General features: G+C 45.5%; 1 protein-coding gene across 1 annotated transcript in view; it reads right to left on the bottom strand.

Annotated features, from left to right (window-relative positions):
- Positions 1–7,922: 7,922 nt before the first annotated feature.
- The window catches only part of TP53I11 (tumor protein p53 inducible protein 11), a 58,880-nt gene continuing 40,665 nt past the window's right edge, over positions 7,923–26,137 (bottom strand). Inside the window, exons 3-7 of the mRNA XM_033149414.1 lie at positions 14,676–14,734; positions 12,697–12,745; positions 11,811–11,907; positions 9,411–9,512; positions 7,923–8,150 (exon numbers count right to left, since the gene is read on the bottom strand). Coding sequence (XP_033005305.1) covers positions 8,017–8,150; positions 9,411–9,512; positions 11,811–11,907; positions 12,697–12,745; positions 14,676–14,734 — 441 coding nt within the window. The 3' untranslated portion in view covers positions 7,923–8,016. The remainder of the gene's footprint in view (positions 8,151–9,410; positions 9,513–11,810; positions 11,908–12,696; positions 12,746–14,675; positions 14,735–26,137) is intronic.

The following is a 26,137-nucleotide window of genomic DNA, read 5'->3' as shown; positions in this document are numbered from 1 at the left end:
CTTGAATCTTCGTGTGATCCTTGACAATCTCTCCCATAAAAGGTATGGTTTTCATTTGAATTTAGTTAAGTTCTGCAAGTTGTAGAGTGAGGGAAATGTGCAGCACAACTGAAAAAATGGATGTTACAGTGCTGTTTCGCTCCAGCTGGCACCAGCTACCCAGAAACCCTTTAAGGATTTGTCTCCTCTGATGTTTAACGTGAGCATGGCCACACTTTAAATGGCAATCATGGCAGACAAGTTGCAAACTTCTTAAGCTATACCCAGGAAGAGGGTGCAGTGCCAAGTGGGCGACTCCACTGCTCCTGACCTCTCACTTGGGTCTGAAGAGGAGGTTGTGAGCATGTTTCGCTGAACACCTTTTGCAGTCCTCCCTACCCTCTGGAATGGTGTGTTTTCAACATTCCTAATCACCAAGAGGGCTGAATGTTCAACTGAACATGCTTACAATCCCTGCTATAGAGTTATTTGCTCACTGTGGAAAGAAGTTTGGGATGAAGGTGACAACTTGCACAACCCCACAGCCTCTCTGTCAATGAGCTCAAGGACACCTGCAGAGAGCTGATGGCAACTTGGGAGTCTAGGTTCCTGACATCACTGTCCTCTTTCAAAAATTCCATTGCTGTGGCCTGTGTTCTCCCTTGTAGGAGACCTTTTCTATCTCTCACTAGCATTTGGTTTTCTCTTGCCTGCTTTCTTCAGTTTCCATCTACCTGCTTCATCTTCCCTGTTTCTTTAAAGCAGCCATGTGCATAGCTGTTGTTTTTGGTAAAGATAACACAGCCAGCTTCAGAACATTGTGGAAACTGTTGCTGAGATGGTCCCTGCCTGTGTACCTAAACGGCTAGTACTTCAGTAGTATCTGTCCAAAGTGTAGGCATCTGTGTCAACTGCAGAACACCACTAAGGGCTCATCCTTTTGTGCTGCTTCTCTAGGTACAGCTCTGCATTTCAAAGTTCTGTGTCAGAACACTCCCCCAGTGCTTTCCCTGTGAAAACCTGCTCTTTACAGCTGAAACAGAGCAAACAGCAATCTGCTGAAAACCCGAATTGCCATTTGTTCTGAAGCAAAATAAAGAGTGGGGAAACCAGGGCAAAGAAAAACAAAAAGTGCAGGGACATGGAGCTTGAAAGTGCAGATTTGTGTCTACAAAGCACAGGGCAAAAGGTCAGTATAAATGAGTCCCAACACTGGGAAGGAACTATTTGAGGGGAGGGGTAAGGAAAGTGTTATGTTCATTTTCTTGAACACGATACTTCAAATAAAAAATATTTGCACTTTCATGGTGTAAAAGGAACAATCCTTTATCTCGTTGATTTTGTGGCTTCTGGGGAACCCGGCCACAGCCCCCTCTTGCAGGTTATTTTATTGCTATCTGGGCTGTGTTATGGAAAAGAACTCTTACCCAAATCTCTAAACACACTTGGCGGAAGCTCTGTTAACTCCATTGTAACTGACTTCCTCGTTTTAGCATTGGGGGGTTAGTTAGGCTGCGAGCCTGAATACCAGTGGTGTGCAGTGAAATTTTTCGCAGGGGAACGGTTAAGGCCAGAGGCACCAGCTTGCAAGAGCAATTGGAGGGATCGATGTCCTGATTTCACCGTGAGCCTCACACCGTCCTCCCTAAGCTGTGCAGAAGCTTCCCGGGCTTCAGGAAGGATGTAGCAGTAAACATTTAGGGGACTAACCTAGTCACCCTAGTCCACATAATTGCTGAATACTTGGAAGTTAATTAACTTCCCATTTGAAACATGAACTTCCAAGAAATTGAAAGCCTAACACTGGATTCCCAGTGCTGTGCAAGTAGAGACCAGCACTGGCTGTGTCCATCTAGCTGTTTCAGAGGTAGGGAAGCACTCCAGCATAAAGCTCTCAAGCCAAGTCCCACTGAAATGACTGTGAGCAGTTGAGGTATTGCACAACTCCCAAGCTTTGAAATGGAACTTGCAAAAAGAGAGAGAGCTTCACCCTCAAGTTTGTGTCTGTAATCTGTTTTTGTGAACCTAGATCCACTCAGTCCCCCCCCCCCCAATCTGTTGTCACTGTTGCAAGTGCCTGGAAAATGGGCCACTTGAAGTAAATGTTGAAATCTATTTTAAATGTTCCTTTTATTAGAAACCTAGAGCTAATTTAACTTGTATTCCCTATTGTAATGCTTTTTTATATTGAAAGGGTTTTTGTAACATAAAACAGAACACTACGCAGAAGCAATTCTGCACAGTTTCTATGTGCATTTCTTAGGAAAATAAAAAGACAAAAATAAAGACACTATGATACCAAAAATGGCTTCACTTTTTACATTTTAAAAAACACACCTGCTATCTTTCTCACAGGAGTGATAAAACCTTGTGACATTGTTTTTTTCCCTAAAGCCCAAACAGCGAACACTAGTTCTAGCTAGGAGGGTCTATGTCAATCATGAAAAATGCAAGTATTTTCCAAACCTCTGCTGACTTTCAGGAAGCCTTTTTGATTTTCAGGGGTGACTCTAGATGCAGTATGTTACAGGAGGAATTAAAGTCAGGTTCCTCACTGGGATAAGATGCTTTTAGCATATTACACTGATCCTGGCCTGACTGCACTGGTTGTTGGTTAGTTTCTGGGCCTATTTGGTTTTGACCTATAAACCTTTAAATGTCACAGGACCACAATACCTCAAGGACCACCTCTCCCCAGATATAGCAATCTGGACTTGATGTGATCCTCTTCTGAGTTCCTTCATGTACCGCCCCCATGAGAGGTCTGGAGGGTGGCACCACAGAAATGGGCCTTTTCTGTGGGGGCTTCCTGTCAGTGGAATGCTCACCCCAAGGAGGCTTGCTTGGCACCTTCATTATGTATCTTTAGGCAGCAGGTGACAATATTTGTCTTCAACCAAGCCTAAGGCCGATTAACTTTCTTTGGCTTTTTAAATGTCTCTGTGGGAGGGGGCTTATTGGTTTGTTTTGCTCTTTTAATGTATTTTCTCTTTGTAGTTTTTATGTTGTAAACCGCCCAGTACTCTTCGGCTGAAGGGCGGTATACAAATTTAATAGCTAATGAACTGAACTAATAAAGTCCATAATGGAACTTTAGGGCTGCACAATTAGTGGATTAAAGAATTCTGTTGCCCTAGTGCAATAAATCCACCCCCCCTTTTTTTAAAGACCCACTTTTTGTTGTTTGGCAAGTGGCATGGTAATGCATTGGAAAGGGTGGGATGACTGACTGACCGACTAATGGGGAAGATGTGTAAATTCACTGAACTTATCACCTCAAAAGCTTCCGTAGCTTTGGAAATAGTTTGGTACTTCTGTTACTTTGCGAGCACTGCTTTGCTAATCTGTTCCTATTGTAATAGGAATGCAGCTGGGCTACTGTTGCTATTCCTTATTTACCTGCTCCTGGTCATCAGTCCTGTTGAGCTTCATCAGGCTTATTTCTGAGATACGTCGCAGGATTGCACTGTAAGTAACTATGCAGAAGACATTCAGAATGCTGGGTGTTAACAGGTATAAGGTGAATTATGAATAATATTTGATTGGGAATCCCTCTCCCTCCCACAGATAGATAGATAGATAGATAGATAGATAGATAGATAGATATACACATACATACACACATAGATGAAAGAATTTTCAGGTCCAGGATTCATAACGAAGGCTCTGTGATCAGCCATTTAAATTTGGACCTATGCCTCAAAAAAAAAATGTGGGCACAGCTACAAAGTCATGTTTGATTTTGAGAAAGGTAGGATGAACACTAACCATGTGCATTTTATGTATAGTGAAATGAGACTTGTGCAGGGACATGCAAGCAGTATGTGGCTGCAGCTGCTTTTGGCCTCTGTCTTGAGCATCCAGTGGTAGGCTGTTGTTGCTAATGTAAGACTAGCTATCAACCTAGGTTTGATGCCACTGGCATCCACCTCAAATGCCGCATGGCAGCAGCAGTTAAAAGCCACATTACTAGAGCAAGTACCACAATCCCATACAGCCACGTCTTTTTAGTTCTCTTGTTTGCAAAAGAGTGCAGAATTTTTAAAAGGGGCCAGCTGTTGAGGTGTGGGTTAGGGAAAAAGGAGCACACCCCTATTGTTCAAGCAGGTGGGAGAATACTACTTCAAATGATGCACCCACTGAGGTAGAATGAAATAAATTGGATATGCATCTGAATGGACAAAGAAATGCCCTGTGCATTTAATGGCATTAGCATGGGGATTGGGGAGGGGTTTGTTGCTGTAGATAATCATCCTTCAGTATGGAATATGGAATCCCAGCTAGTCATGCTGTGCAATAGAGCCCCCACCAGTATTGGGCAAAGCATTGACCACCTGTCTGGGAAAATGCCCCCCCCCCCGCTATTGTTGGTTGGGGACATGGCACTACATGATTCCCACATGGCTGAGATCATGTAGGGTAGAAGCCCTTTCAAGTTTAAAAAAGCACTAAAGCTACAACTGATCAGAGGAACAATAGCAGGGAACAGATGTGGAAACCATGCAAGTGAAACCACATTTCTGCAAACAATTAAAAGGCCCCCCACAAAAAAATAAAAAATAAACCCACAAAAACCCCACTTTAGTAGCAGCAAATTAATCCTCACAGGGCAAAGCTATACAAAGGTTAATAAAAGGGAGTTTAAAGGAGATCCCAGATTGAGAGAGCTGCTACCATTCAAGGGAGATAGAGCGAGCACATTATGGGAGTCACAGTGGCTTCTAAGTAGCTGCCTTGCTGTGTGCAAAGTCTTTTAACACTTCTGGGATTGCTTTGCCTGCTTTCCTCTGAAACAGAGATCAAAGCCAGTTGCATGAGGGAGGAAGGTAGAATGCGCTATGAAAAACAACAGCATGAGCAACAGGATTCCACAGGAGGATCTCGTGTGTTAAGGTGGCCTCATGTAAATGATGTGCTCTACTACTGAGCAATGGCCTCTTCTATTCTGTATGAAACTCATATCCATGCCTGCTGCAGCCACAAATACAAGAACAAGCCTAAGGTAACAGCCCTACAAAGCCAGGTATCCACTATCGGTGTGACTTGTTGACTATCCCAATGTGAATTTTGGTCAAAGGGTCAAGTGAAAGCAGATGTGACTTTACTGCTGATTTTGTTTTTGTTTTTTCAAATGCCAATTGTGTAATCACTGGGACCAGAAAGTAGACAAAAAAGTTGCAATTTAGAAGCAGTTATGGTTCCTCCTTCCCCCCATCCCCCCAGCTCAATTAATGATTTTTGGACATCAGGTGAAAGAAACTCTGAAAAGGCTCCTCTTTCTGCAGTCCAGTCATCTTCAAAATAGGCCCAGCCCCAGCCCCTCCTTGATGCAAAATGCTCAAAGCCAGGCAGCAATTGCTGAAAACCGTACTTATTTCACATCGTGTACATACAGACAAAAGAACCGAGAGTGACACTTAAAACTAGCATTAACAAAATTGCTCAGGTTGGTGGAGTTAAACCTCACACTGGACCACTAGGCATCATTACCCTGGGATTCTAAAGTCTACACTTGCATGATCAACATGGATATTCAGTTCAAATAGTTTTTGAGGACCCACTTGATGCGGCCTCGAACTGCAACACACATGGTCGTCCAAGTTCATGCAGACGTTTGATGCCAAAAGAAGGTAAAGGAAGTCTTCGGGAGACCACTGCAGGCAAAAGACAGTGCATTTTGCTAACAGTCCATGAAGGGTTCGTGTGACTTTCCCAGTACATTTTCTTCTTGTTGCTGAAGGTGTAAAGATGTTGTCTCAGTCTCAAAAGGGTAAAGTGTGTGCTGTTCCCATGTAGGTACTGTACTGCAGTCCTGGCACAAAGGTGGAGACACAGGCACCTGTCCTAGATTCGCTGCATGCACTTCAAAATGGCTGGTCCATCTCGACACACCTGTCCTGGCAAACAGCCTTTAAATCCACAACCAATGCAGAATTCCTCCTGTCTCAGTTCAAGGGGAGTACAAAATGCAAAGACTATACTGTGAGGTGTATCTATGGAGGACTGAAATTTGAAACTTCATTGCATTTATCAAAAGCTTTAAAAATGGGGAAAAGCTAGAGCAGAGCCCAAAGTAATAAATAAGACTGTGGTCTGTAGGAGGATGGTAAACACTTCCCAATTATATTTGAAATCCCAACGAGGGTAGGGGGTGAGGGGAAGAGAAGGAGAGATTTCAAACTTTGGTCCGTTTGCCTATTTGGGAAAGATTCATTGGCACACTGAGAGAAACGTCCTTCAACATCAAAACTACACTAGTCATTCCAACATCATTATTCACACTGAGACTGAGGCAGGAGATATCAATGAAATATATTCATTGCTTTAATTTTGGTTAAGAATAAAATTCCAGTAGTCTGAATGCCTCAGATGTTTGGGATGGGCTGCCCATCACTACTGGCAAACATTGCAGAGGCCACCAAACACGGAGAGCACCACAGACCCCACTCTCTGGCACAGCCAGTGAGTTCAGGAGACTTTGCAGCCCTATGGCAGCCTCTTCCTCACACCAAGCAGGCAATTGATCAACTGATGTGCAAACATGCCTCTGGGCCCAGACTCATATCCATAACTCACAATATGCTAAAAGTAAGCAATTCAGCTGGGTTATAATCCTGTGGAAAGTGACAGAGGAATCATCATGTACACAGCCTCTTGCACTGCTAATCTATTTCACAGAAGGCTAGAAGAACCACCACAATCGGGGAGTGGGGGCGGGAAAGCTAATACACATGTCATTCCAGCATATGCATTGAACTAGTCTAGCAAGTACATGCGACCACTTTCTATCATGGCCTTTTCCTGCAGTTTTCTTGGTTACTCAATTTAGGAATGTGTTCCCACAAAAGTATAGTATTTTCCTATTGAAAGGGCTGGTGCCTGGCAGCAATTAAACCATATAGTGCAGAAGTGGCTAACCCCTGGGCCTTCCAGATGTGGCTGGACTACAACTTACACTATCCCTCATGGTTGGCCATGCTGGCAGAGGCTGGCTGCAGCTGAAGCTCCAACATAATCTGGAGGGCCACATCTTGCCCACTTCTGTTCAAGTGTATTACTGTGTGTTGCCATTTTTTTGTAAACAAGAGATTGTGTGAACTCGCGGTTTCCTTACTGGTCCCTTGTCCCATTTCCTTTCTAACAGACTCCATCCAGAATCATCTGAAGGTATTTTTGTAACATTTAGAACTAAAAAGGCCAACAGAATAAGCCCACAGGAAGAGTGATTGTAGGGTTTTTTTTGGGGGGGGGGGGAAGATACCCCACAAAACAAATAGGCAGCAATAGCCAAATTTGATATTTTCACAAAAACTCCTTCAAAAATCAGCTGGCATCATTTCTTAAAATTACTACAGCAAATGCTCTCTCTCTCTCTTTTTTTTAAAGAATAGGTTGCATTCATAGCAAGGACATAACTACTTAAGGAATCTCTTAAGGATACTGACTTCCAATGTCCTAGAAGATGAGGAAAATATGGCCGTAGAACTTACTTTTGAGCCCTTTATTGCAAGTCCCCAGCACAGATTTCAACCAAAGGGAATGCTACCAAAAGCCCCAACAGCAGACTGCCAGTTGTAGAGAGAGGATTCCCAATCCGTCCCCTGTACACAGAGCTGGTGCCACTTTCTTTGCCCTTTGAATGCCGTTTTGATATGATGCTCTGTTTCCACAAGTGTATATTTTGATCATGTATCACTGCCTAGATTCACAGAGGAGAATGGCTACAAATAGATGATCTTGCCCACCCACATCCCTGAATCTGCCGCCTTATCTCTGTTTTCCTGGCCTCTTCCCATGGGCACCATGGAGTCATCTTGAACTCGCCTCTTCCACCTCCAGTGTGGTGGCCACAACAGCACTGGATTTATGTATACATTGATGCATGCCGTAAGGAAGTCTGGTTGTTGTTGTTGTTGTTGTTGTTGTTGTTGTTGTTGTTTTAAGAAAGGAAGAAAGAAAGCCCCACAAAAATGAGCAAAAGGAATGCAGAAATTATGACAGGCCCCTCTCTGCACCAGCCCTCAGCAGTCCTGGAGGTTAGACTTTCTTGGGTCTGCGTCCAAGTTGGTAATAATAATAAAAGCTGATAATTACAAAGAGGACCCGACTGATGAGGAGCAGTGTGGCTCCCGTGGACCCCCGGCCGCTCTCAACCAGGGTGATGCTGGTGACTGAAAGAGAGACAAAAAGGCAGGTTGGAAGAAAAGAAAGACACGTTTTCAAAACTGTTGCCTGCCCTCTAGAACACCTCTTGAGGAAACAGGGAAAGGTCACTTCGTGCCCACTCTAGCAGAACCTGGATGCTTTGGTTGCAGTTAGAACTGCGGTTCGTTGCTTCTATGAAGCAGAGTCTATTTGGTTCTGAGTGCTGCTGCCCTCAGGCCCCGCTTGCAGGCTTCCCAAAGGTATCTGGTTGGCTGCTGCGAGAGCAGGATGCCAGCGGCTGAATCCAGCAGGCTCTTCCTTACATTCTTGACTTTAACTTAACAGAGAAACAGAGCTGGGGTGCTTGTTTTTGGTGAGAGACGGGTGCTGGAGTGGTTAAGACCTTGCTGAATGACACATCCCACTTCACATGAGCTACTGATGCCACAGAAAGGCATTCTGTGGTGGGGGTTCCCTGCAGCAGCAGCCTTAAGAGTGCAAACTATGACACATCTCTTCAACATGTTTCCCCTTTAAAAAATCAGGCATGCAACCGAAGCAGCTAAAGAGATTTTACTTGGCACTCAAGGGCCAAGCTGTACTCTGTTGCACTCTGGCAAGTAGAATCTAATTGCATACCAGCAAATTTAGGTTCCACAATTAAACTGGATTTAGCACCCTTACTTCCCCCTCCCTCCATGTGAATCCCAATTTGTTTTGTTTCCATGGCACAGTTTTATTGGTTTTGCATTGTATTTTTGTTTTAAATAACTTCTAAATAACACAGCTGAGAAGACCAAGAAAACCAACTGGGGAAAGGCTTGCAATTCAGAAAAGTCTTAATGCAGAGACATCCAAGGAGACACATGTCAGCAGCATTCACCGTTCCCCGTTTTTGCTTGTTACAGGATCTCTAACCTGGGTCCTTGGTATGCATGTGTCTGAATACACCCCATCTTTTGTGCGCTATGACTGAAGGCTAGAGTGCTAAGTTGAGCTATTGCTTCACTCCTATTTCTATCCACCTCTTTCTAGGGTTTCTCTCTTCTGAAGGACAAGAAATATTCCAGCTTCATAATCATAGATTTTTAGGAACAAAAGCTTTGAACTTTCATGTTTGGTCTGAATGTTTAGTCCTTGCATGCTTGCACTCTCCTTTTGCAAAGAAAGGCCTGTGTGTCTTGGGCCTGATTAACCTCAGCATGACACCGCACCCCGTGTATCGAAGTCTCCCTTCCACGATAAAAGCAGAGCACGTGCCTGTGACCATAAAGAGGCATATTTACCCAAGAACTGTACTCCAAAGTAACATGCTTCTGTCAGCAGAGTCCAACGCATTATGATCTTCTCAGCTGTGTACAAGGCATTCCACATGATGAGGGAGATACCTAAAGATGATTGGGGGGAAATGGATGATAGAAAGAAAGAAAGAAAGAAAGAAAGAAAGAAAAGAAAGAAAGGAAGGAAGGAAGGGGAGGTGTCATCTACTGAAGCCACATGTAGAAAGACATAGCCTTCTAAGAAGTGCTGTTGATACAAACACATTAATATGCTCTTTAAAAGCTTGCCTGGCATGATCTGTTATGATCATGTGCATTTTATACCCAGAAACACACACACACTTTCCTCTTGAACTCTCCTGTCATAGAGGACCTTCTCTCATCAATAGGAGCACTACACATGCAATACCAAAGGCAAAGAAAGGAAGCCAACCCCACCCTCCCCGCCCTTAATGATACTGGCAGATGCGTTCATCCACTTTCACCAGGACGTTTCTAGCCCTGTCGCAGCCTTTCATTTTCTGCAACTCATGGAAGAGGTACAAGAACCAAAAGCAGCCTGGCAAAAAGGTCTAGGGAAGGTAACACTGTATCTCATTGGGAGCAATAATCTGCTTGTATATTCCAAAAACAAGAGTACCAAGGCAAAGCTAATGCCCTATACTACCTGCTGAGGAAGAGCAAGTTGCATTAACTATTCCTGCCCCCCTTTTTTGGCTCCGTATGCATTAAAAGACAGAGGTGTTTTACCTGTTGAACTCTAGGCAAGAGGAAATACTCAAACATGATGGGTATGGTGAGGGGAAAGTACTAGGAGATGGAAACTCAGAAAGGGAGGCTATACAGCTGCCCTGGTGAAAAACAAAGAACACGCAAGCAAAGTTTGCTACAAGGTGAAGTTGCCTAAATGGTCCAGGTTTAAATGGGTCACATTTCACACCATACATCTAAAGGACTAAGATGCCACTTTAAACAGTAATAGCTTCCCACAAATAATTCTGGGAGCTGTAGTTTGTTCAGGGCTCTGAGAGCTGTTAGGAGAGCCCTATTCCTATCAGAGAACTACAATTCCCAGAGTTCCCTGTGAAGGGGGATTGACTGTTAAACCACTCTGGAAATATGAGTCTTAGCACCCTTAACAAACAGCAGCTCTTAGAATCCTTTTTTTTTTAAGGGGAGAGCATGACTGTTTAAAATTGTGGCATAGTGCTTTTTTACATGAGTGCTGTGAATGTAGTCACCGAGGAAAGCAAAACTGCTGCATGTCCACTTGCTACCACTAGGTGATGCTACAGGCTTACAGGATAAGTCAATAAATAGTTTTCCAGCTGCGCTAGAATTGCCTCTGACTACCAGACACAAGCCTGCAATTATAAGAAGAATGCATTGCCTTACTTCTTACGTAGTTGTGCCCAGCACAAGCTGGCTTTGTCTCAAAATATCTTCCAGGAAAAGCAACAGGAATGTGGCGCTATGGATACTGCAATAGTTCCTAAAGCAGCTAGCCAGATAGCTAGCCAGGTAATGCTTCTCCATTGGCAGGGGTGGGGCAGGGAGAGAAAGACCCTAAACTTACAAAACTAGCTGACTGTTGCTGGCATCCATCTGTCTCACGATGCAATGGAGGAGTGTGCCTTTGGGGGTATAAGGAAATATTAGCTGGCTCCTCCCTAAACCTAGTTTTCTAGATATAAAGTTTGTTGTTTTATGGAGGAGCATTCAGTGGTGCTTGTTAACACCCCCCTACACTGTAGAGGGTTCAATCCAGAAACAGTTTTACAACCTCTTCCAGTGCTCATCTCAGAATAGCTTTTGGTATCTATCGTTTGGGAGCAAAGCCACCACAGCCAATCATTCGACTCTTCCAGCTCCACAAGATGCACAACATGATATCGCAGCTCAGCTTATTGTCACAATCGCTACAAGTTTATGAAATCTGCGGTGAGCACCGTTCTCACCCCATTGTTTTGCCACAGCATTGAAGTGACCAGCTGCTGTAGTGACCAGGACAAAATGGTTTCCCCTTCACATGCCACAGGACTTAACAGGCAGCTGTCACAATTCTCCCCCCCCACCCCTTGCAGTATTTGCCAACTAAGATAGTTAGCAAACTCTTATCTATTGTTAGGGCTAGCCTTGCCAGTCTAAATATTGTGGATTCAGCCAATGTCGCTGGCCATCTCAGCAGTTAATCTTAATATCTCTAGAGATATCAGGCCTTTTACCTGTTCAAAGGGGAGCTGGTGGTCACACCATATTTCACACCTGCTCCATGGAAGTGAACTGTGTGTATTGTAGTGGCATGGCATAATCCCCACCCCCGGAAATCCAGCCCCACTTCTGTAGCATGCATCCAGATATCATTATGAGACGAGCAACCGGTTAGCTGAGCAACAATGCACTCACTTAGTAAGGCTCCTCCATACAGACGGATAGGTGTCTTGCTGTTGACCGACTCTTCCTCAAAGACAGTATCGTAGAGCTGTTCAGGAAAGGCAAGAGCCTACAGGAAAGAAAGAAACTTCAACAGAGAAAGCTTACGGTACTTCACCCTGCTTCACTCAAGAAAAATTGTCCTCAACTGAAGGGAGAGATGAGCATGCATGGCTAGGGAAAGAAATACATGCAGATGGAAGCTGGAGCCCTGGTTAGGAAGAGGAGCAGCACATTGCAAGTGTAAAGGCCAATGAGGTGCTACAGCAAGAAAGGGGAGAAAGGGAAATGCTCATTTTAGGGTACCAAGTATGACTGGTTTATAGACTAGGATGAATAAATTTGCCAATTTTAGATGCTCATTTCCCCCCATCTTCATTTCAGTTCTCCACCCTTCAGCATCACCATGTGATTTTTTTAATGTCCTCCAAAAAAAAAAATGTCTGCAGTTCATTGCACATTTCTCCTAAATGTGCACATTTGTGCACACAATTTTCCTGAAACGTATTTTGTTGTTTTCACTCATGTATCCATTTTTATGCACACTTTCCCCCAATACATACATCAAATTCAGAAAACTACAAGTGTCAAAGGAAAGCTGCATTTTTGTTTGTATGTCATTCCATACAAATATACCGTGGACGCTCGGGTTGCGAACATGATCCATGCGGGAGGAATGTTCGCAACCCGCAGTGCCCGTAACCTGCAGTGATGGAAGTAACCTGTTCCGGTACTTCCAGGTTCGGCACGTTCATATCCCGCAGCAAACACAACCCGAGGTATGACTGTACAATGTAAAATTGAACCAAATTCCCATCCCAGCTCAACTTGAGACTCCACTTTAGAGCAGGTCACTTACCATGATGGCAACCCCGGAAAACATGACAGCTGTCACAAACTGCCAAACCCTGCAAGGAAGGTCAAATGGGAACGTGTAAGCTTTTAGCAGTCTAAAGACAACATTCTCCCTCAGTCAGTTTTATATACAAAGTGGCCACTTTTGTTTCTCTAAGGACAGGAATGGGGGGGAAGGAATGACCTGTGGCCCTCCAGATGATGTTGGACGGCAATGGCCTTGCTGGAAGGGTTTCCCAATCATGAATTAAGATCATCTCTGTTGACTGAAGTTAGAAACAAAGAGTTTGTAAAAATAAACGGGAGGTGGGGGGCGGGGGCGGAATGACTGCAGTTGTCTTAAACAATTTCATAACATTCGCAAAGGCTGCAAATGTTGGCATAACCCATTGAGAGGGGCAGGAGATTGACTGTGCCCTCATAAAAAGAAAGGCCTTGTGTCCTGGCTGTGAAATGATTGTCTATCACTCAAGACTATGGCAAGGTCTTTGGTGGTTGGGAGAGATACACTTTTGAGAGTAGTCGTATGCCAGTTAATTAGTGAAGATTAGATTGTTCGTTACAATTATTTTTAGCTTCAATGCCAGGCCCATTAGCAAAGTTCCTCCATCGGGTGGATCTATTTCAAGAGGAAAAGGCCAGAATGATGCCAACATTAATAATAATAATAATGATAATAATAATAACAATGCTTTGACTCTCAACTCATGTGCAGAACATTGCAAGCAATTACACATACTATGGCTACTGTGGGTGGCATTTTATGAACAGAGGCATTTTTGCCTGCTCTTAATCTTCACAGCTTAGTTAGCTTTGCAATTCAGGACCCCTTTCTCTACAGCTGTCATTCCTTAGATGCTGTTGGGATTCCCTAACCATTGCCTATGCCAGCTGGGGGTCACTGACCAACAACATCTGGGTGGCCAGGTTTGGGAAAGGCTTTTCTTACACTGCTTTTTTACAATTTTATTTTATGCCAGAGTAGCTCAAACAGTAACATTCTTGAGAGTGCTGATCTGGCCCTGTGGGCCAACATCCATGTGAGGGTTGCTCATGAGAACGGGAGGTGCAAAATATCCTAGGCGCATAAGCAAAAACTCCCCAGCTTTTCAAGCACAACTCTGCAACTTTGACCTACACACAATTAGGGTTTCTATAGGCTCTATTCAGACAGGCCTTCTCCATTTGGACAGCTACAAATGTAGGTATGGATCACATCTGGAAGCACCACCCCAACTGTCCCTCTGCTTGCAGGAAAGAGATGGCTTACTTTTCCCACAGGCCCTCAATTTAGTGTCCTTTAAAACTGCTCACAGATGCCTAAAATCTGCATCAAATATTCTAAGCTAGGACATCACTGCAATTGCAAGAAGTATGTTCTTCCAGAAACTGCTCTCTAGAAGCCCACAATTTATTGTAAGAGGGCTCTTGCACCCATAAGCAGAACTAGGAAGTTCTATTCCCTCTTCTGAACCCCTTTTCCTTACAGCCATTCTCCCATGTGCCAAAGCATTCATCTTTAAAAGTTACTGTGGCAGCACTCAAAATCCAGTACTGAGATGCACTAAACAGAGCAATATCCTGAGTTTCCAAGTGAACTTCATGAAGAACTGCTCAGTTGGTTAATACCTGGCACACAAAAAACTCAGGTGAGGGGCACAGTACTGCTTTGGTAAAACATAAGCATTTGCCTCCCGCATCTTATACTGGTAGCTGCCTGCTCCTCCTGGAAATTGCACAGGTGGCCCCCATACCTTTAAAATCCATGGTGCAAAGAGATATGTGCCAAATGCAACAGCCTAATATACTTCACACCAAGTTGGAAAAATTCTCCACTCAAGTCTCTGCTATTCTTAAAGCCATTAACAACAATGAAGAAACAGCTTACATGCAGAAGTTCAGTGGCAATATTGCAGCCCATCCTTCAGCTCATTTTGCCCTTGGCTAGTAGTCTGAGCACAGAGATTCTGCCAGCAAACTTACCTGAGCCCTAAGGGTTCCTTCACAGCAAACTTGATTTCATTGCCCAAGACTTGGCTGATCTGAAATTCAAAGGAAAGAGTAAGGTAACTGACTCAGACTCAGCCTGCAAAAACATTGTCTGGAAGGGGTAGGGGTGGTATAGAATCCTAGACTTAACCACCCACACATTTTCCTACAGAGAATGAAGTGCAATATATACTTTGCTCTACAGATCTCAATTTGCAGAATTAGTCTGCAATGATTATAAGAACCACAGGGTGAAATTATGGCAGCGTAAATATTTTTCTGACATTCTAAACCAGAGATTGGACGCCTGTGGCTCCTCAGATATTGTTAGACTACAACCCCCATCGTTCTTGACCATTAGCCATGCTGGCTCTGAACACATGGGGGGCAGTTTCTATAGTCAGTCATAGGCCACACACAGAGAGTGACTCAAACCACACATTTGCAACATCTGCAGACTCCGGAAATGTGCATAGCATTGGTAATACACCACAGACTACAAGCTCTCCTTAGGATCTGAACTGTCACTAAGCAATAGCGTAGGCAAAGCCACTATAAAGTAACGGGGCAGACCATTTCAACTCTAGAAAGTCTAGGTTTGATCAGGGAGCAAACATCCATACCTTCTGTTTGAAGCAGATGAAGCTGCCTTCTAATCAGGCCAGAAGTCAATTTAGCTGCTTGACTTCACAACGCTCTGGTTAGGGCTGATGGCGTTTTTAAACTAAAACATCCAATTGGTGAAGGCTGGTCTATGCTAACTGGCAATGGCCCTCCAGGAATCTGGAGATGACGTTTGCATGCAATACATGTGTTCGACCACTGCGTGTTGGCGCAGGCTTGGGTTGTGCAGGTTAAGGACCTGAGAGCCAGAACATAAAAGGCATCTGGTTGGCCAACTGTGGTAAGAGAATGCTAGAATAGATAGACCTTTGGCCTGATGCAGCAGGGTTCCCTTTGTCCTTCAGATGAACCATACAAAAAGAGCAGAAAGCTGTAGACAACAAAAGAAAGTGAGGAGAGTTGGATTATTTACTAATACACAGCTTTGGTTCCGGGGGGGGGGGGGGGGCTAACGATTAAAAATTTGAATCCAGCAGTAGAGAGAAACTGAAACTGTAAAGTTGAGGTTCAGCACCTTCTCAAGAGTCCCATTCAGTCTTTACTAGATACAAAAGTAAAGAACAAAAGCTCTTCTTTGATTTTTTTTGGTAAGTAAAAAGAACTGACCAGTGAAGTTAAAGGTGAGGTATTTTTTACCCTGTTGTAGAGACGCTCTGTAGTGGAAACTCGCGGAAGATCTTTGTAATCACGAGGAGTCGGGTTGCATGTCCTATTCCCTTTTCCTCCTCTAATTGGCAAAGTAAGGTTGCTTGTGAGGAGGATGCAATTAGTCGAGAACACCTTCAGCTGCCAATGACCTTGGCCAAGCCACACTCAGGTGCCTGATTCCCTGACCATTCGGGAATGGTGCCTGATGGCCAGGTGAAAACAATCAAACTTAAGTCGGCTATATAAGCAAGGGAATGGAGGGGACAGATTGGGGCTTCGCCACAGACTAGGTCTTGGGTGCTGTGGGGTTTCTGGTGTGAGGGATCTCTCCCGCTGCTCTCTTGAAGCCCCGGGCGGCAGAAGAGGAGGAGATTTGTGTTTGGGCGTTGGTCAGGTACGCTACGTTTGTCTGATTGTATCTAGAAAATTAAAGCATACTTTTTTGTGTTCTTCTTCCATCTGTGTGTTTTATTGGATCCAGATTCAAAAAAAGGAGAACCCTGCCCCTTGGCAGAACATTTGGCGCTGTGAGCAGGATCTGGAGACAATGCCCTGGTGGAAGAAGAAAAGCCCTAGGCAGGAGGATGGCCAGAGCCATATCCCTGGTTGGCCCAGCACTAGTGCTTGGGCACCAGTGGCTCAAATTTTGAACCAGTTGACCCCACCAGTGTCATGGGATGCTGAGATGGCTGGGTTTGGAGGTGCTACCCCTATGGCTGTGTCTAAGTGTTTGCAGCTAATGGGGATAGAGAAAGGTGCGGGGCAGAAGACAGTGGGGGGGCTTGGATGGGTCCTACTCACTGCGCTCCGGAGTGTTTGGGAGCAATTAGAAGCCTCTCAGAGGAAGGTACAGCAGCAATTAGAGGACATCGCTGCTTTAAAGGACCAGCAGGCAATTCTTAAGGAGGTGCTAGAAAGCGCTCGGGGGAGGGAAGAACTGGCTAAGGAGCGGGCTGCCACTATGGCTATTCGCTTCGCTAAAATGAAACACCCAAAGCGGGTAAGAAAGAAGTGTATCCCTAACCCTCGGAAGGTTAGAGCCCTCATTGCTTCCCGGGAATGGGACCCCAAGACATGGAGTGGGGACATTTGGGATTCTAGTGATGAGGAGTCAGAATGGACAGAGGGAGAAGATGAGGGGAATGAAGAGGAATGGGTTGCTGAGGCACGTCCTCTAGTGACCAACAAGAGTAAGGGGCCGCCAGGTAACCCACAAGCGGCCCAGGCCACCCGGATAGTACGGGATTACACTCAGCAGGAGTTGGCGGAAATGGCAAAGACAAACAGGCAAAAACCCGGGGAGGGGTTGAGCCAATGGCTGGTTAGGTTGTGGGACCAGGGAACTACCAGTCTTTACTTGACGGGGGAGGAGTTGGTAAAATTGGGGACCCTATCTCGTGATACATTGGTTAATCAGTTTTTGCGCATGCCTAATTTGGGTGCAACAGGTTCCCTATTTCAGTGGTGTGTAGAGGCTGTATACGCCAGATACCCCGCCCCAATGGATTGGGAAGAACAGCCAGGCCCCTGGCAAACCATTGAGGAAGCCATAGAACAGCTGCGTGGCATGGCTTTGCAGGCTGGGATCTATCAGCAAGGGTTCCAGGGACCAGAGAGTCAGCGTCTCACTGCCGGCATGAGGGCGCGGCTGTTAAAGGGCGCACCTTCACATATGCGTGGCCCATTGTTAGCGCTGCTGGGCCCCGCCCAAGGGAGACCTGTTGGTGAAGTTGCTCTCTTGATAGGACAATTAGGGGAGGCAGAGAGAGAAAATGTCGCTAAACCCCGCGCCCGAATAGCACAGGAGAAGGGAAAGTCAGGGACTGATAAGAAGTCCTTCACCAGGACAGATAAAACATCCTCCACCCCTAAGGTGACGAGGAAGCAGATGTTTTTGGAATTATTGGAAGCAGGGGTTCGCAAGGAAGATATAGATGGCATTCCCACTGCAGAAATGTACAACTTGTGGAAGCAAAAATGTGCAGGGAAAATTAAAAAGGAGGGGACTGGCCCCCGGGTCAGGGGCACGGTTACGCCGACTGCCCCACCCCCGGAGTCACTGTACCCCTCTTTGTCAGAACATAGGTGGGAAATACCCCAACCTACTGGATAGGGGTGTGGCAGGGCTCCAGCGGTGAGGCCAATAAAGACGGCTATCCCTGGGGACCCGCGCCCACACATTCCCTTAACCATTCATTGGTCCAAAGCAAATGTGCAGCGAGTGTTAGCTCTCATGGATACTGGAGCTGAGGTCACTCTGATATATGGTAATCCAGCAAAACATAAGGGAGAGATTGTATATATTAACGCGTATGGGGATGGGGAAGAACTCACCACCCGAGTAAGACTGCGTGTGGCTTTGGGGGATTCGCTCCCCTTTTGGGCAAGAGTCTACATATCCCATGTACCAGAGTACATCATTGGGATAGACCTGTTGCAAGGTCGGGAGTTTTATACCCCGCTAGGAAGATACGTTTTTGGGGTCAGAGCAATCACAGTAGGTAGGGCCAAGTGGACCCCACTCAAGATACCACCACCTGCCAAGCCTGTAAATGTTAAACAATATCGGCTTCCAGGTGGCCATGAAGAAATATCTCGTACAATCCAAGGGCTCCTTGAGGTGGGGATATTAAGGCCGGCTGCATCTCCCTTTAACGCCCCCGTGTGGCCAGTGAAAAAGCCTGACGGTACATGGAGGATGACGGTAGATTATCGTCAACTGAACAAACATGCCCCGCCCCTGGCCGTAGCTGTACCTGATATGGTAACTTTGTTAGAACATATTGAGAAGAACGCCGGGGTGTGGCATGCGGTAATTGACTTAGCAAATGCCTTCTTCTCTATCCCAATTGATGCAGAATCGCAAGATCAGTTTGCTTTTACATGGGAGGGAAGACAGTATACTTTCCAAGTCTTACCGCAAGGGTATCTGCATAGTCCCACCTTATGTCATGGGCTAGTGGCTAGGGACCTGCAGCAGATTACACTGAGCCTAGCCCTGTTTTTAGCCCACTACATCGATGATGTCTTTATCTCGGGACCCACGGAAGAAGATGTGCAGCAAGGGTTAATAACAGTGATTGACCATATGCGGTCCCGAGGGTGGGAGATCAACCCCAAGAAAATTCAGGGCCCTGCTCAGCAGGTACAATTCCTAGGGGTGGTGTGGGCTGGACCAGTGAGGCATATCCCTGAAAAAGTTCTGAATGTAATCGCTACCCTCCAGGCTCCTACGTCCAAAACCGAAGCCCAGCGGCTGGTAGGACTGATGGGGTACTGGAGACAGCATATACCACATCTAGCCCAGATACTAAGACCCGTGTATAACGTGACACGAAAGAAGGCTCAGTTTGAATGGGGGGAGCTGCAGGAGAAAGCTCTGTCTGATGCCAAAGCGGCCGTGGCAGCTGCTATGCCTTTAGGTCCTTACCTTAAAGGGCAACCATTTGAGTTACAAGTCTCTGCAAATAAGGAAGTTGCAGTCTGGAGCTTGTGGCAGAAAAGCCTGCAGGGGAAGCGCGTCCCCCTAGGATTTTGGTCTCGTAAATTGCCCACGGTTCAGTACACCCCTTTTGAAAAGCAGCTTTTAGCATGCTATTGGGCCTTGGTTGAAACTGCTAGGCTAACTGGATCCGACCCTGTTGTATTACGACCAGCCATTCCTATCATGGCTTGGGTGAATGATGATTCTACCAGTCCCAGGGTAGGGAGAGCTCAACAATCTTCCCTTATAAAGTGGAAGTGGTATATTGCAGAAAGAGCTAGACCTGGTTCTCATGGGGTGAGCGCACTGCAGGAGCAAGTGTTGGCTGTGACTCCTACAGGGGAAGAAATCCAAGAAATTCCTAGCTTAGAACTTAAAGATCCCCCAGCACAGGAAGCTCCCCCGTATGAGCAGGTTACTCATGATGAAGTCTGGTTCACCGATGGCTCCGCCCGTTACCAGGGAAATGAGCGAGTCTGGCGTGCCGCCGCTTTAAATCCTCGAAAACAAATTACTCTGACCAGAGGAGGAAAAGGGAAGTCCAGCCAATATGCTGAGTTAATGGCTGTATTAATGGTCATGGAACATGCAATTGAGCAAGGAGGGGATGTTGTATATATCTATACTGATTCTTGGGCTGTGTTTAAAGGGCTGACTGTATGGTTTCCAAAGTGGAAACAGGATGGCTTTTGCATCCACAACCGACCATTGTGGGGGCAGGACCTCTGGATAAAACTGGATCAAATGCTCTCAAAAGTACAAATGCACATTGGACATGTAGATGGACATACAACAGGGACACCTGTTGCCCTGTACAATCAGGCTGCTGATCGGTTAGCAAGAGTACGGACAGCTACTCCAGAAGACGAAGACGAAGAGTTATTGGTATTAGCACGCTGGGCGCATGTCAAGGCAGGGCATCTGGGGGCCAAAGCCACCAAAGAATGGGCCATCAAGAGAGGCATTCCATGTTCAGTGAGTGCCGCTGCCACAGTGGTTGCTAATTGTCAAGTGTGCTCCCAGGTGAGACAGATGCCTCTGTCTAAGACACCCATGGGAAAATTACATCGGGGAGGTGGTCCTGGGCAAATATGGCAGATTGATTATATAGGACCCTTACCCAAATGTGGACGTTGGCAGTATGCATTAACCATGGTAGACACCTTTTCAGGGTATCTTTTGACTTACCCCTGCGCACGAGCGAACCAGCAGAACACCATAAAGGGGTTGGAGATGTTAATACGGAGGTATGGAGCGCCCCTTCAGGTACAGAGTGACAATGGGAGTCATTTTGCAGGGGGAGAGGTAAAAGATTGGGCAAATGAATGGAATATCCAGTGGATATATCATATTCCTCACCACCCACAGGCTTCTGGGTTGGTAGAACGGCTAAATGGGTTACTAAAGCAAAAGCTTAAACAGTTGACCCCCACCCATACCCTGAAGGGGTGGGGTAAAGTTCTAGATCAGGCGGAATTTGAACTAAATAGCCGTCCACTATGCGCTGGCCAAACACCATTGCAACGAATGATAAGTTTGCCAGCGCCAGCACCAGTGGAGTACCTAAAGGTCTGGAAACTCCAACCTTATGGCCAGCCACCCCTCCGAGCGACGCCCGATAGTGCTGGGGCTGACCTCATAACCCCTAAGGATGTGGTGGTACCAGCCGGAGGGCAGGTACTAGTACCCTTGGGGATTGGGGTCACCGTTCCCCATGGAACCTATGGGCGCATCGCACCTCGATCCAGCCTAGCCTTAAAAGGCTTGCAGGTTTTAGGAGGGGTGGTGGACGCCGACTACCAAGGAGAAGTAAAGGTGCTCCTCCATAATGTCAGCACTCAAGATGCATCTCTGCTAACAGGACAACGAATAGCGCAACTCATTTGCGAGCGTATCAGTGTACCCGATATTCAGGAAGCACCAGGTCCACCTCCATCTACTGTCAGGAGGAGAGGAGAGTTTGGATCTACAGATACCACTCTCACCTCTGGACAGAAGGTATGGGTGGTATACCCCGATCAGCCAAACAGACCTGGAGAGATTGTTAGTAAGGGACCTGGGGCCACCTACTGGGTGCTTCTGGCAAATGCTACTGCACCCATATGTTTAGATGCAGCCAAGCTGAAGCGGCGAGAATAATGACTCTCCTATTTCTTTGTAATACGCCATAATAATTTTCTTATTATATGCTTCTAGGACACCATGAATTGGTGGTGGTGGGTAATAGTCTGCCTCTGTGCGCACATCTATGATCAATCAAATCCTCCTGAGTTGAACACGACTACGCTGCTGCTGTGTGAACAACCAGCTCTGTCTCAAAGGCGATGGCTCCCCGGCATCCATGGCAGATGTATGAATGTGACTGGACAGGGGACATGGATGATGTCTGGCAAACGACTGTACTTCTCCATCCCATGGACGTATGATAATTTTACGCTGTCATGGTCCATCACATGGAATACAACGGATAACGCAGGGGAGTTGGCGGGATAAAGATTCCGGAGGACAGATTGAGGGGGGATCATATAGATAGCCATGAGTATAGTTTTTTCTTTGTAAATTTGATTAAAGGAATGATGTTAAAAATTAAACATGAGGGAGCAGAGTTAGTGCGAGTGATGCGAGATGTTGGGGATCTCACTGTGCATCATTGGTGGGACATATTCTCTGGATGGAGTCCCACCATGACCAATATTTTGAACCTGGCCTTGCATCCGGTTATCATTGTTTTGGTGATTATATGTATTTCCATGATCTTCACTTGTTTTTTGTTTGTTAAAATTAAGCAGCTGTATGCAAAGGTGCAACCTATGTGGGCTATACTCAATCAAATGACACCGAGGATGAAAAGGAAATAGGATATGTTAAGGGGTGGAGTGTAGTGGAAACTCGCGGAAGATCTTTGTAATCACGAGGAGTCGGGTTGCATGTCCTATTCCCTTTTCCTCCTCTAATTGGCAAAGTAAGGTTGCTTGTGAGGAGGATGCAATTAGTCGAGAACACCTTCAGCTGCCAATGACCTTGGCCAAGCCACACTCAGGTGCCTGATTCCCTGACCATTCGGGAATGGTGCCTGATGGCCAGGTGAAAACAATCAAACTTAAGTCGGCTATATAAGCAAGGGAATGGAGGGGACAGATTGGGGCTTCGCCACAGACTAGGTCTTGGGTGCTGTGGGGTTTCTGGTGTGAGGGATCTCTCCCGCTGCTCTCTTGAAGCCCCGGGCGGCAGAAGAGGAGGAGATTTGTGTTTGGGCGTTGGTCAGGTACGCTACGTTTGTCTGATTGTATCTAGAAAATTAAAGCATACTTTTTTTGTGTTCTTCTTCCATCTGTGTGTTTTATTGGATCCAGATTCAAAAAAAGGAGAACCCTGCCCCTTGGCAGAACACGCTCCATCCTGCATAGTGAAGGGTCAGCAGGATGATAGGAATTGTAGTCCAGCAACATGGAGGAAGACCAAAAGTCAGCCACCCCAATACTAAAGAATGGATCACAGCAGCAAAGTCTCTAGATACTCAACAAGAAGTACAAGTCACAGGAAAGAGAGGGGCCCTTTTAGAAGGAAATGAGTACAAAGGGAATTTAAACAGGCTTTAGTTGCTTCCTGCCCATCTCCAGCTTCTCATTGCCAGCTGGGGAGAAAAATACAGTTTACACATGCCATTCTTTGTTATTTCCTGCATTCAGTAAGCGACACAAAGGGAGATATGAAAACTGGCAAGTTGTGTGCACAGTAGAGAGAGAAAACTCAGCATCGCTTCCTCTGGATCATCTCCTGAGACTGCAAGAAGGGGCCAAGCTGACACAGCTGATTTGTGGTGGTGAGGTAGGCTGAGAGAAGCATTAGTACTGTAATGAGGAAAAGGTGGGCTTTCTCCAGGCCGGGTCTTTGACATGGTGCTGAGTTTCCTCTTCAAGCTGATATGCATGCAAATACTTCTGATCAGATGGATTCAGACCAAGTTGACTGTCAATTTCAATAAGTCTTACAACTCTCATGTTTGTGAGGAGGAGACGTAGTCTGGAGACACATTTAGTTTAGTGCATGACTGTGTAGCAAGGTTGACTTAGGTAGACTTCCCCAAAACAATAGCAAGTTCAAGATGGCCATGTCTAGGGTTTTGCCAAATTTACCGGTAATACAGCTCTAACTCCAGGCTCTAGGGAAGTAAAACAACCCTTTTTGACTAAAGCTACTTTTAGAGCTGCAAGTTCTGAGTGTTAATAGTTAGGGTCCTAGTTTTCTTTTAAAGCTCATAGTCCTCAGAGGTGTTTTGAAAGCATGATGGGGGGGGGGAGAGAGAGAGGATGGCAAGAAAACATTAAAATCCAAAAAGTGCTAAATTATTTCTCCAGAAGCTGCCATGACGTCTACGTCCATTTATGAGGAATTTTACACACACACACACACTGCTTCCAGGACAACTTGTCTCCTTAAACATATTTATTAAGAGGCAGAACCAATTTTAGAATAGGTTACTGCGTTATCTACCATCTGTCCGACTAAAAGGTAACAGCTTAAAAAGTCACAGAATAGCTGTCATTATAAATAAGTTGCTTAGCAACCGCTGGGATTCAGTGACAAAAAGGTCAATCCATTAATAAAAAAAGCCATTTGTAAAAAGCAGAGTGCACACAGAGCAATGGACATGAATCACATGGACGCACAAGCCCTTAAATGTGTGGTGTAATGGTTAAGAGTGGTAGACTTGTAATCTGGTGAACTGGGTTTGCGTCTCCGCTGCTCCACATGCAGCTGCTGGGTGACCTTGGGCTAGTCACACTTCTTTGAAGTCTCTCAGCCCCACTCGCCTCACAGAATGTTTGTTGTGGGGGAGGAAGGGAAAGGAGAATGTTAGCCGCTTTGAGACTCCTTCGGGTAGTGATGAAGCGGGATATCAAATCCAAACTCTTCTTCTTCTTCTAATCATAGAATAGAATCATAGAATCATAGAGTTGGAAGAGACCACAAGGGCCATCCAGTCCAACCCCCTGCCAAGCAGGAAACACCATCAAAGCATTCCTGACAGATGGCTGTCAAGCTTCTGCTTAAAGACCTCCAAAGAAGGAGACTCCACCACACTCCTTGGTAGCAAATTCCACTGCCGAACAGCTCTCACTGTCAGGAAGTTCTTCCTAATGTTTAGGTGGAATCTTCTTTCTTGTAGTTTGAATCCATTGCTCCGTGTCCGCTTCTCTGGAGCAGCAGAAAACAACCTTTCACCCTCCTCTATATGACATCCTTTTATATATTTGAACATGGCTATCATATCACCCCTTAACCTTCTCTTCTCCAGGCTAAACATACCCAGCTCCCTAAGCCATTCCTCCTTCTTCTTCTTCTTCTTCTTCTTCTTCCTCTTCTTCTTCTTCTTCTTCTTCTTTTTCTTCTTCTTCTTCTCAAATCCCCTGCCTTACCAAAGTCACCAGAGAGCTCTCCTGACATGGCAAAGTTGACTAAAAGCTGCAGCAGAAGCAGAGAACTACATGCTGCTGTGAACAGAGAAGAGGGAGACCCCAGGCAGAACCATATGATGGAGATTCCATACACTTCTATCTCCGATCCTCTGGCAGCACTGACACAAAGCATACTAACACGCATGGAGCAAACGCCTTCCCACCGTTGTGCAAAACCCCAGAGCTGAGTTTGCATTGTTGTCCTTTCCCTTAAACAATCAGTGTTTTTGAGTTTTCCCCTAAGAGTTATGGCTCTACATATTTTTGTAAACAAGCAAAGTTAAAAAGAAGAAGAGACCTAGCAAGAGTGCATCAGAAATTTCCCTTTGGGGTCCTGTTAAAGCACATGCGTTCAAATGATCAATCAACACCAGCAACTTCTTGCTGAGTTCTAGGCTGTTATGGTTTCCTTCTATTTTCTTCCTCATTTGTTTCTTTTACGACTTTCTTTCAAGGTCCAAAGAGCCTTAGGATAAGTGCTTAAAAGATAAATAAAATTCTACTACGAAGTCTCTGCACTGGAAGTCATTAGCAAACAGGACACCCACACTCCCTTCAATTTGCAAGACGTAATACCTGCATTTTTTCTGCACTTACCTTTCTAGTTTTGTTTCTTCTCTAACCTGCTTAACTTACCAAGAAGTTACATCTGCTACTTCAGGTGGTGTGTTTGGATCCTATCCGTAACCTAAGGGTAGTCAACGTGCTAGATCTTTCTAGGCTACAACTTCCAACCACCCACCAGATCGTAGACCAAAGAGATGTGCGCCCAGAGGAATTTAGGCTTGCCAAAGGATTGGGGTGTGTGTGTGTGTGTGTGGCCTGGATAAAGAAAGAGAATTCAAACCAGGGATATAAGCCACAAAAAGGAAGGGAGGGAAGCAAACCAGCACTAACTTCTTGTTAATTTCACCACAGTCATCAAGTCGAAATCCCACCACCTCCAGCTGCCTTTGGTTTGTGCAATGTTTCAGGAGGTTTCAGTTAGGCAGATATTTGCCTTTAAGTGCAAACTGAACCAAATTTCTCCTGCATCCCTAGTTCTAGCAGGGGACCCCCATTATTCCTAGGTCATCAGACAATGAGAGCCCCTACCGGCTCTCACTACCTGCTACATATTCCGAAGTTGTTTTTGCATTCCTAAATGTTGCGCCCAAGAACAGAAACTGCAGCCAAATCTACACTATACATCTCTATATTGGTTTTATATAAATTTTATCACAGATTCCCTGCAAAGAATT

The sequence above is a fragment of the Lacerta agilis genome, chromosome 1 (assembly GCF_009819535.1).
Source record: "Lacerta agilis isolate rLacAgi1 chromosome 1, rLacAgi1.pri, whole genome shotgun sequence".
Taxonomy (NCBI): domain Eukaryota; kingdom Metazoa; phylum Chordata; class Lepidosauria; order Squamata; family Lacertidae; genus Lacerta; species Lacerta agilis.
Note: the sequence above shows the minus strand (reverse complement) of the source record. Positions and strands in the feature narration are given on the sequence as shown.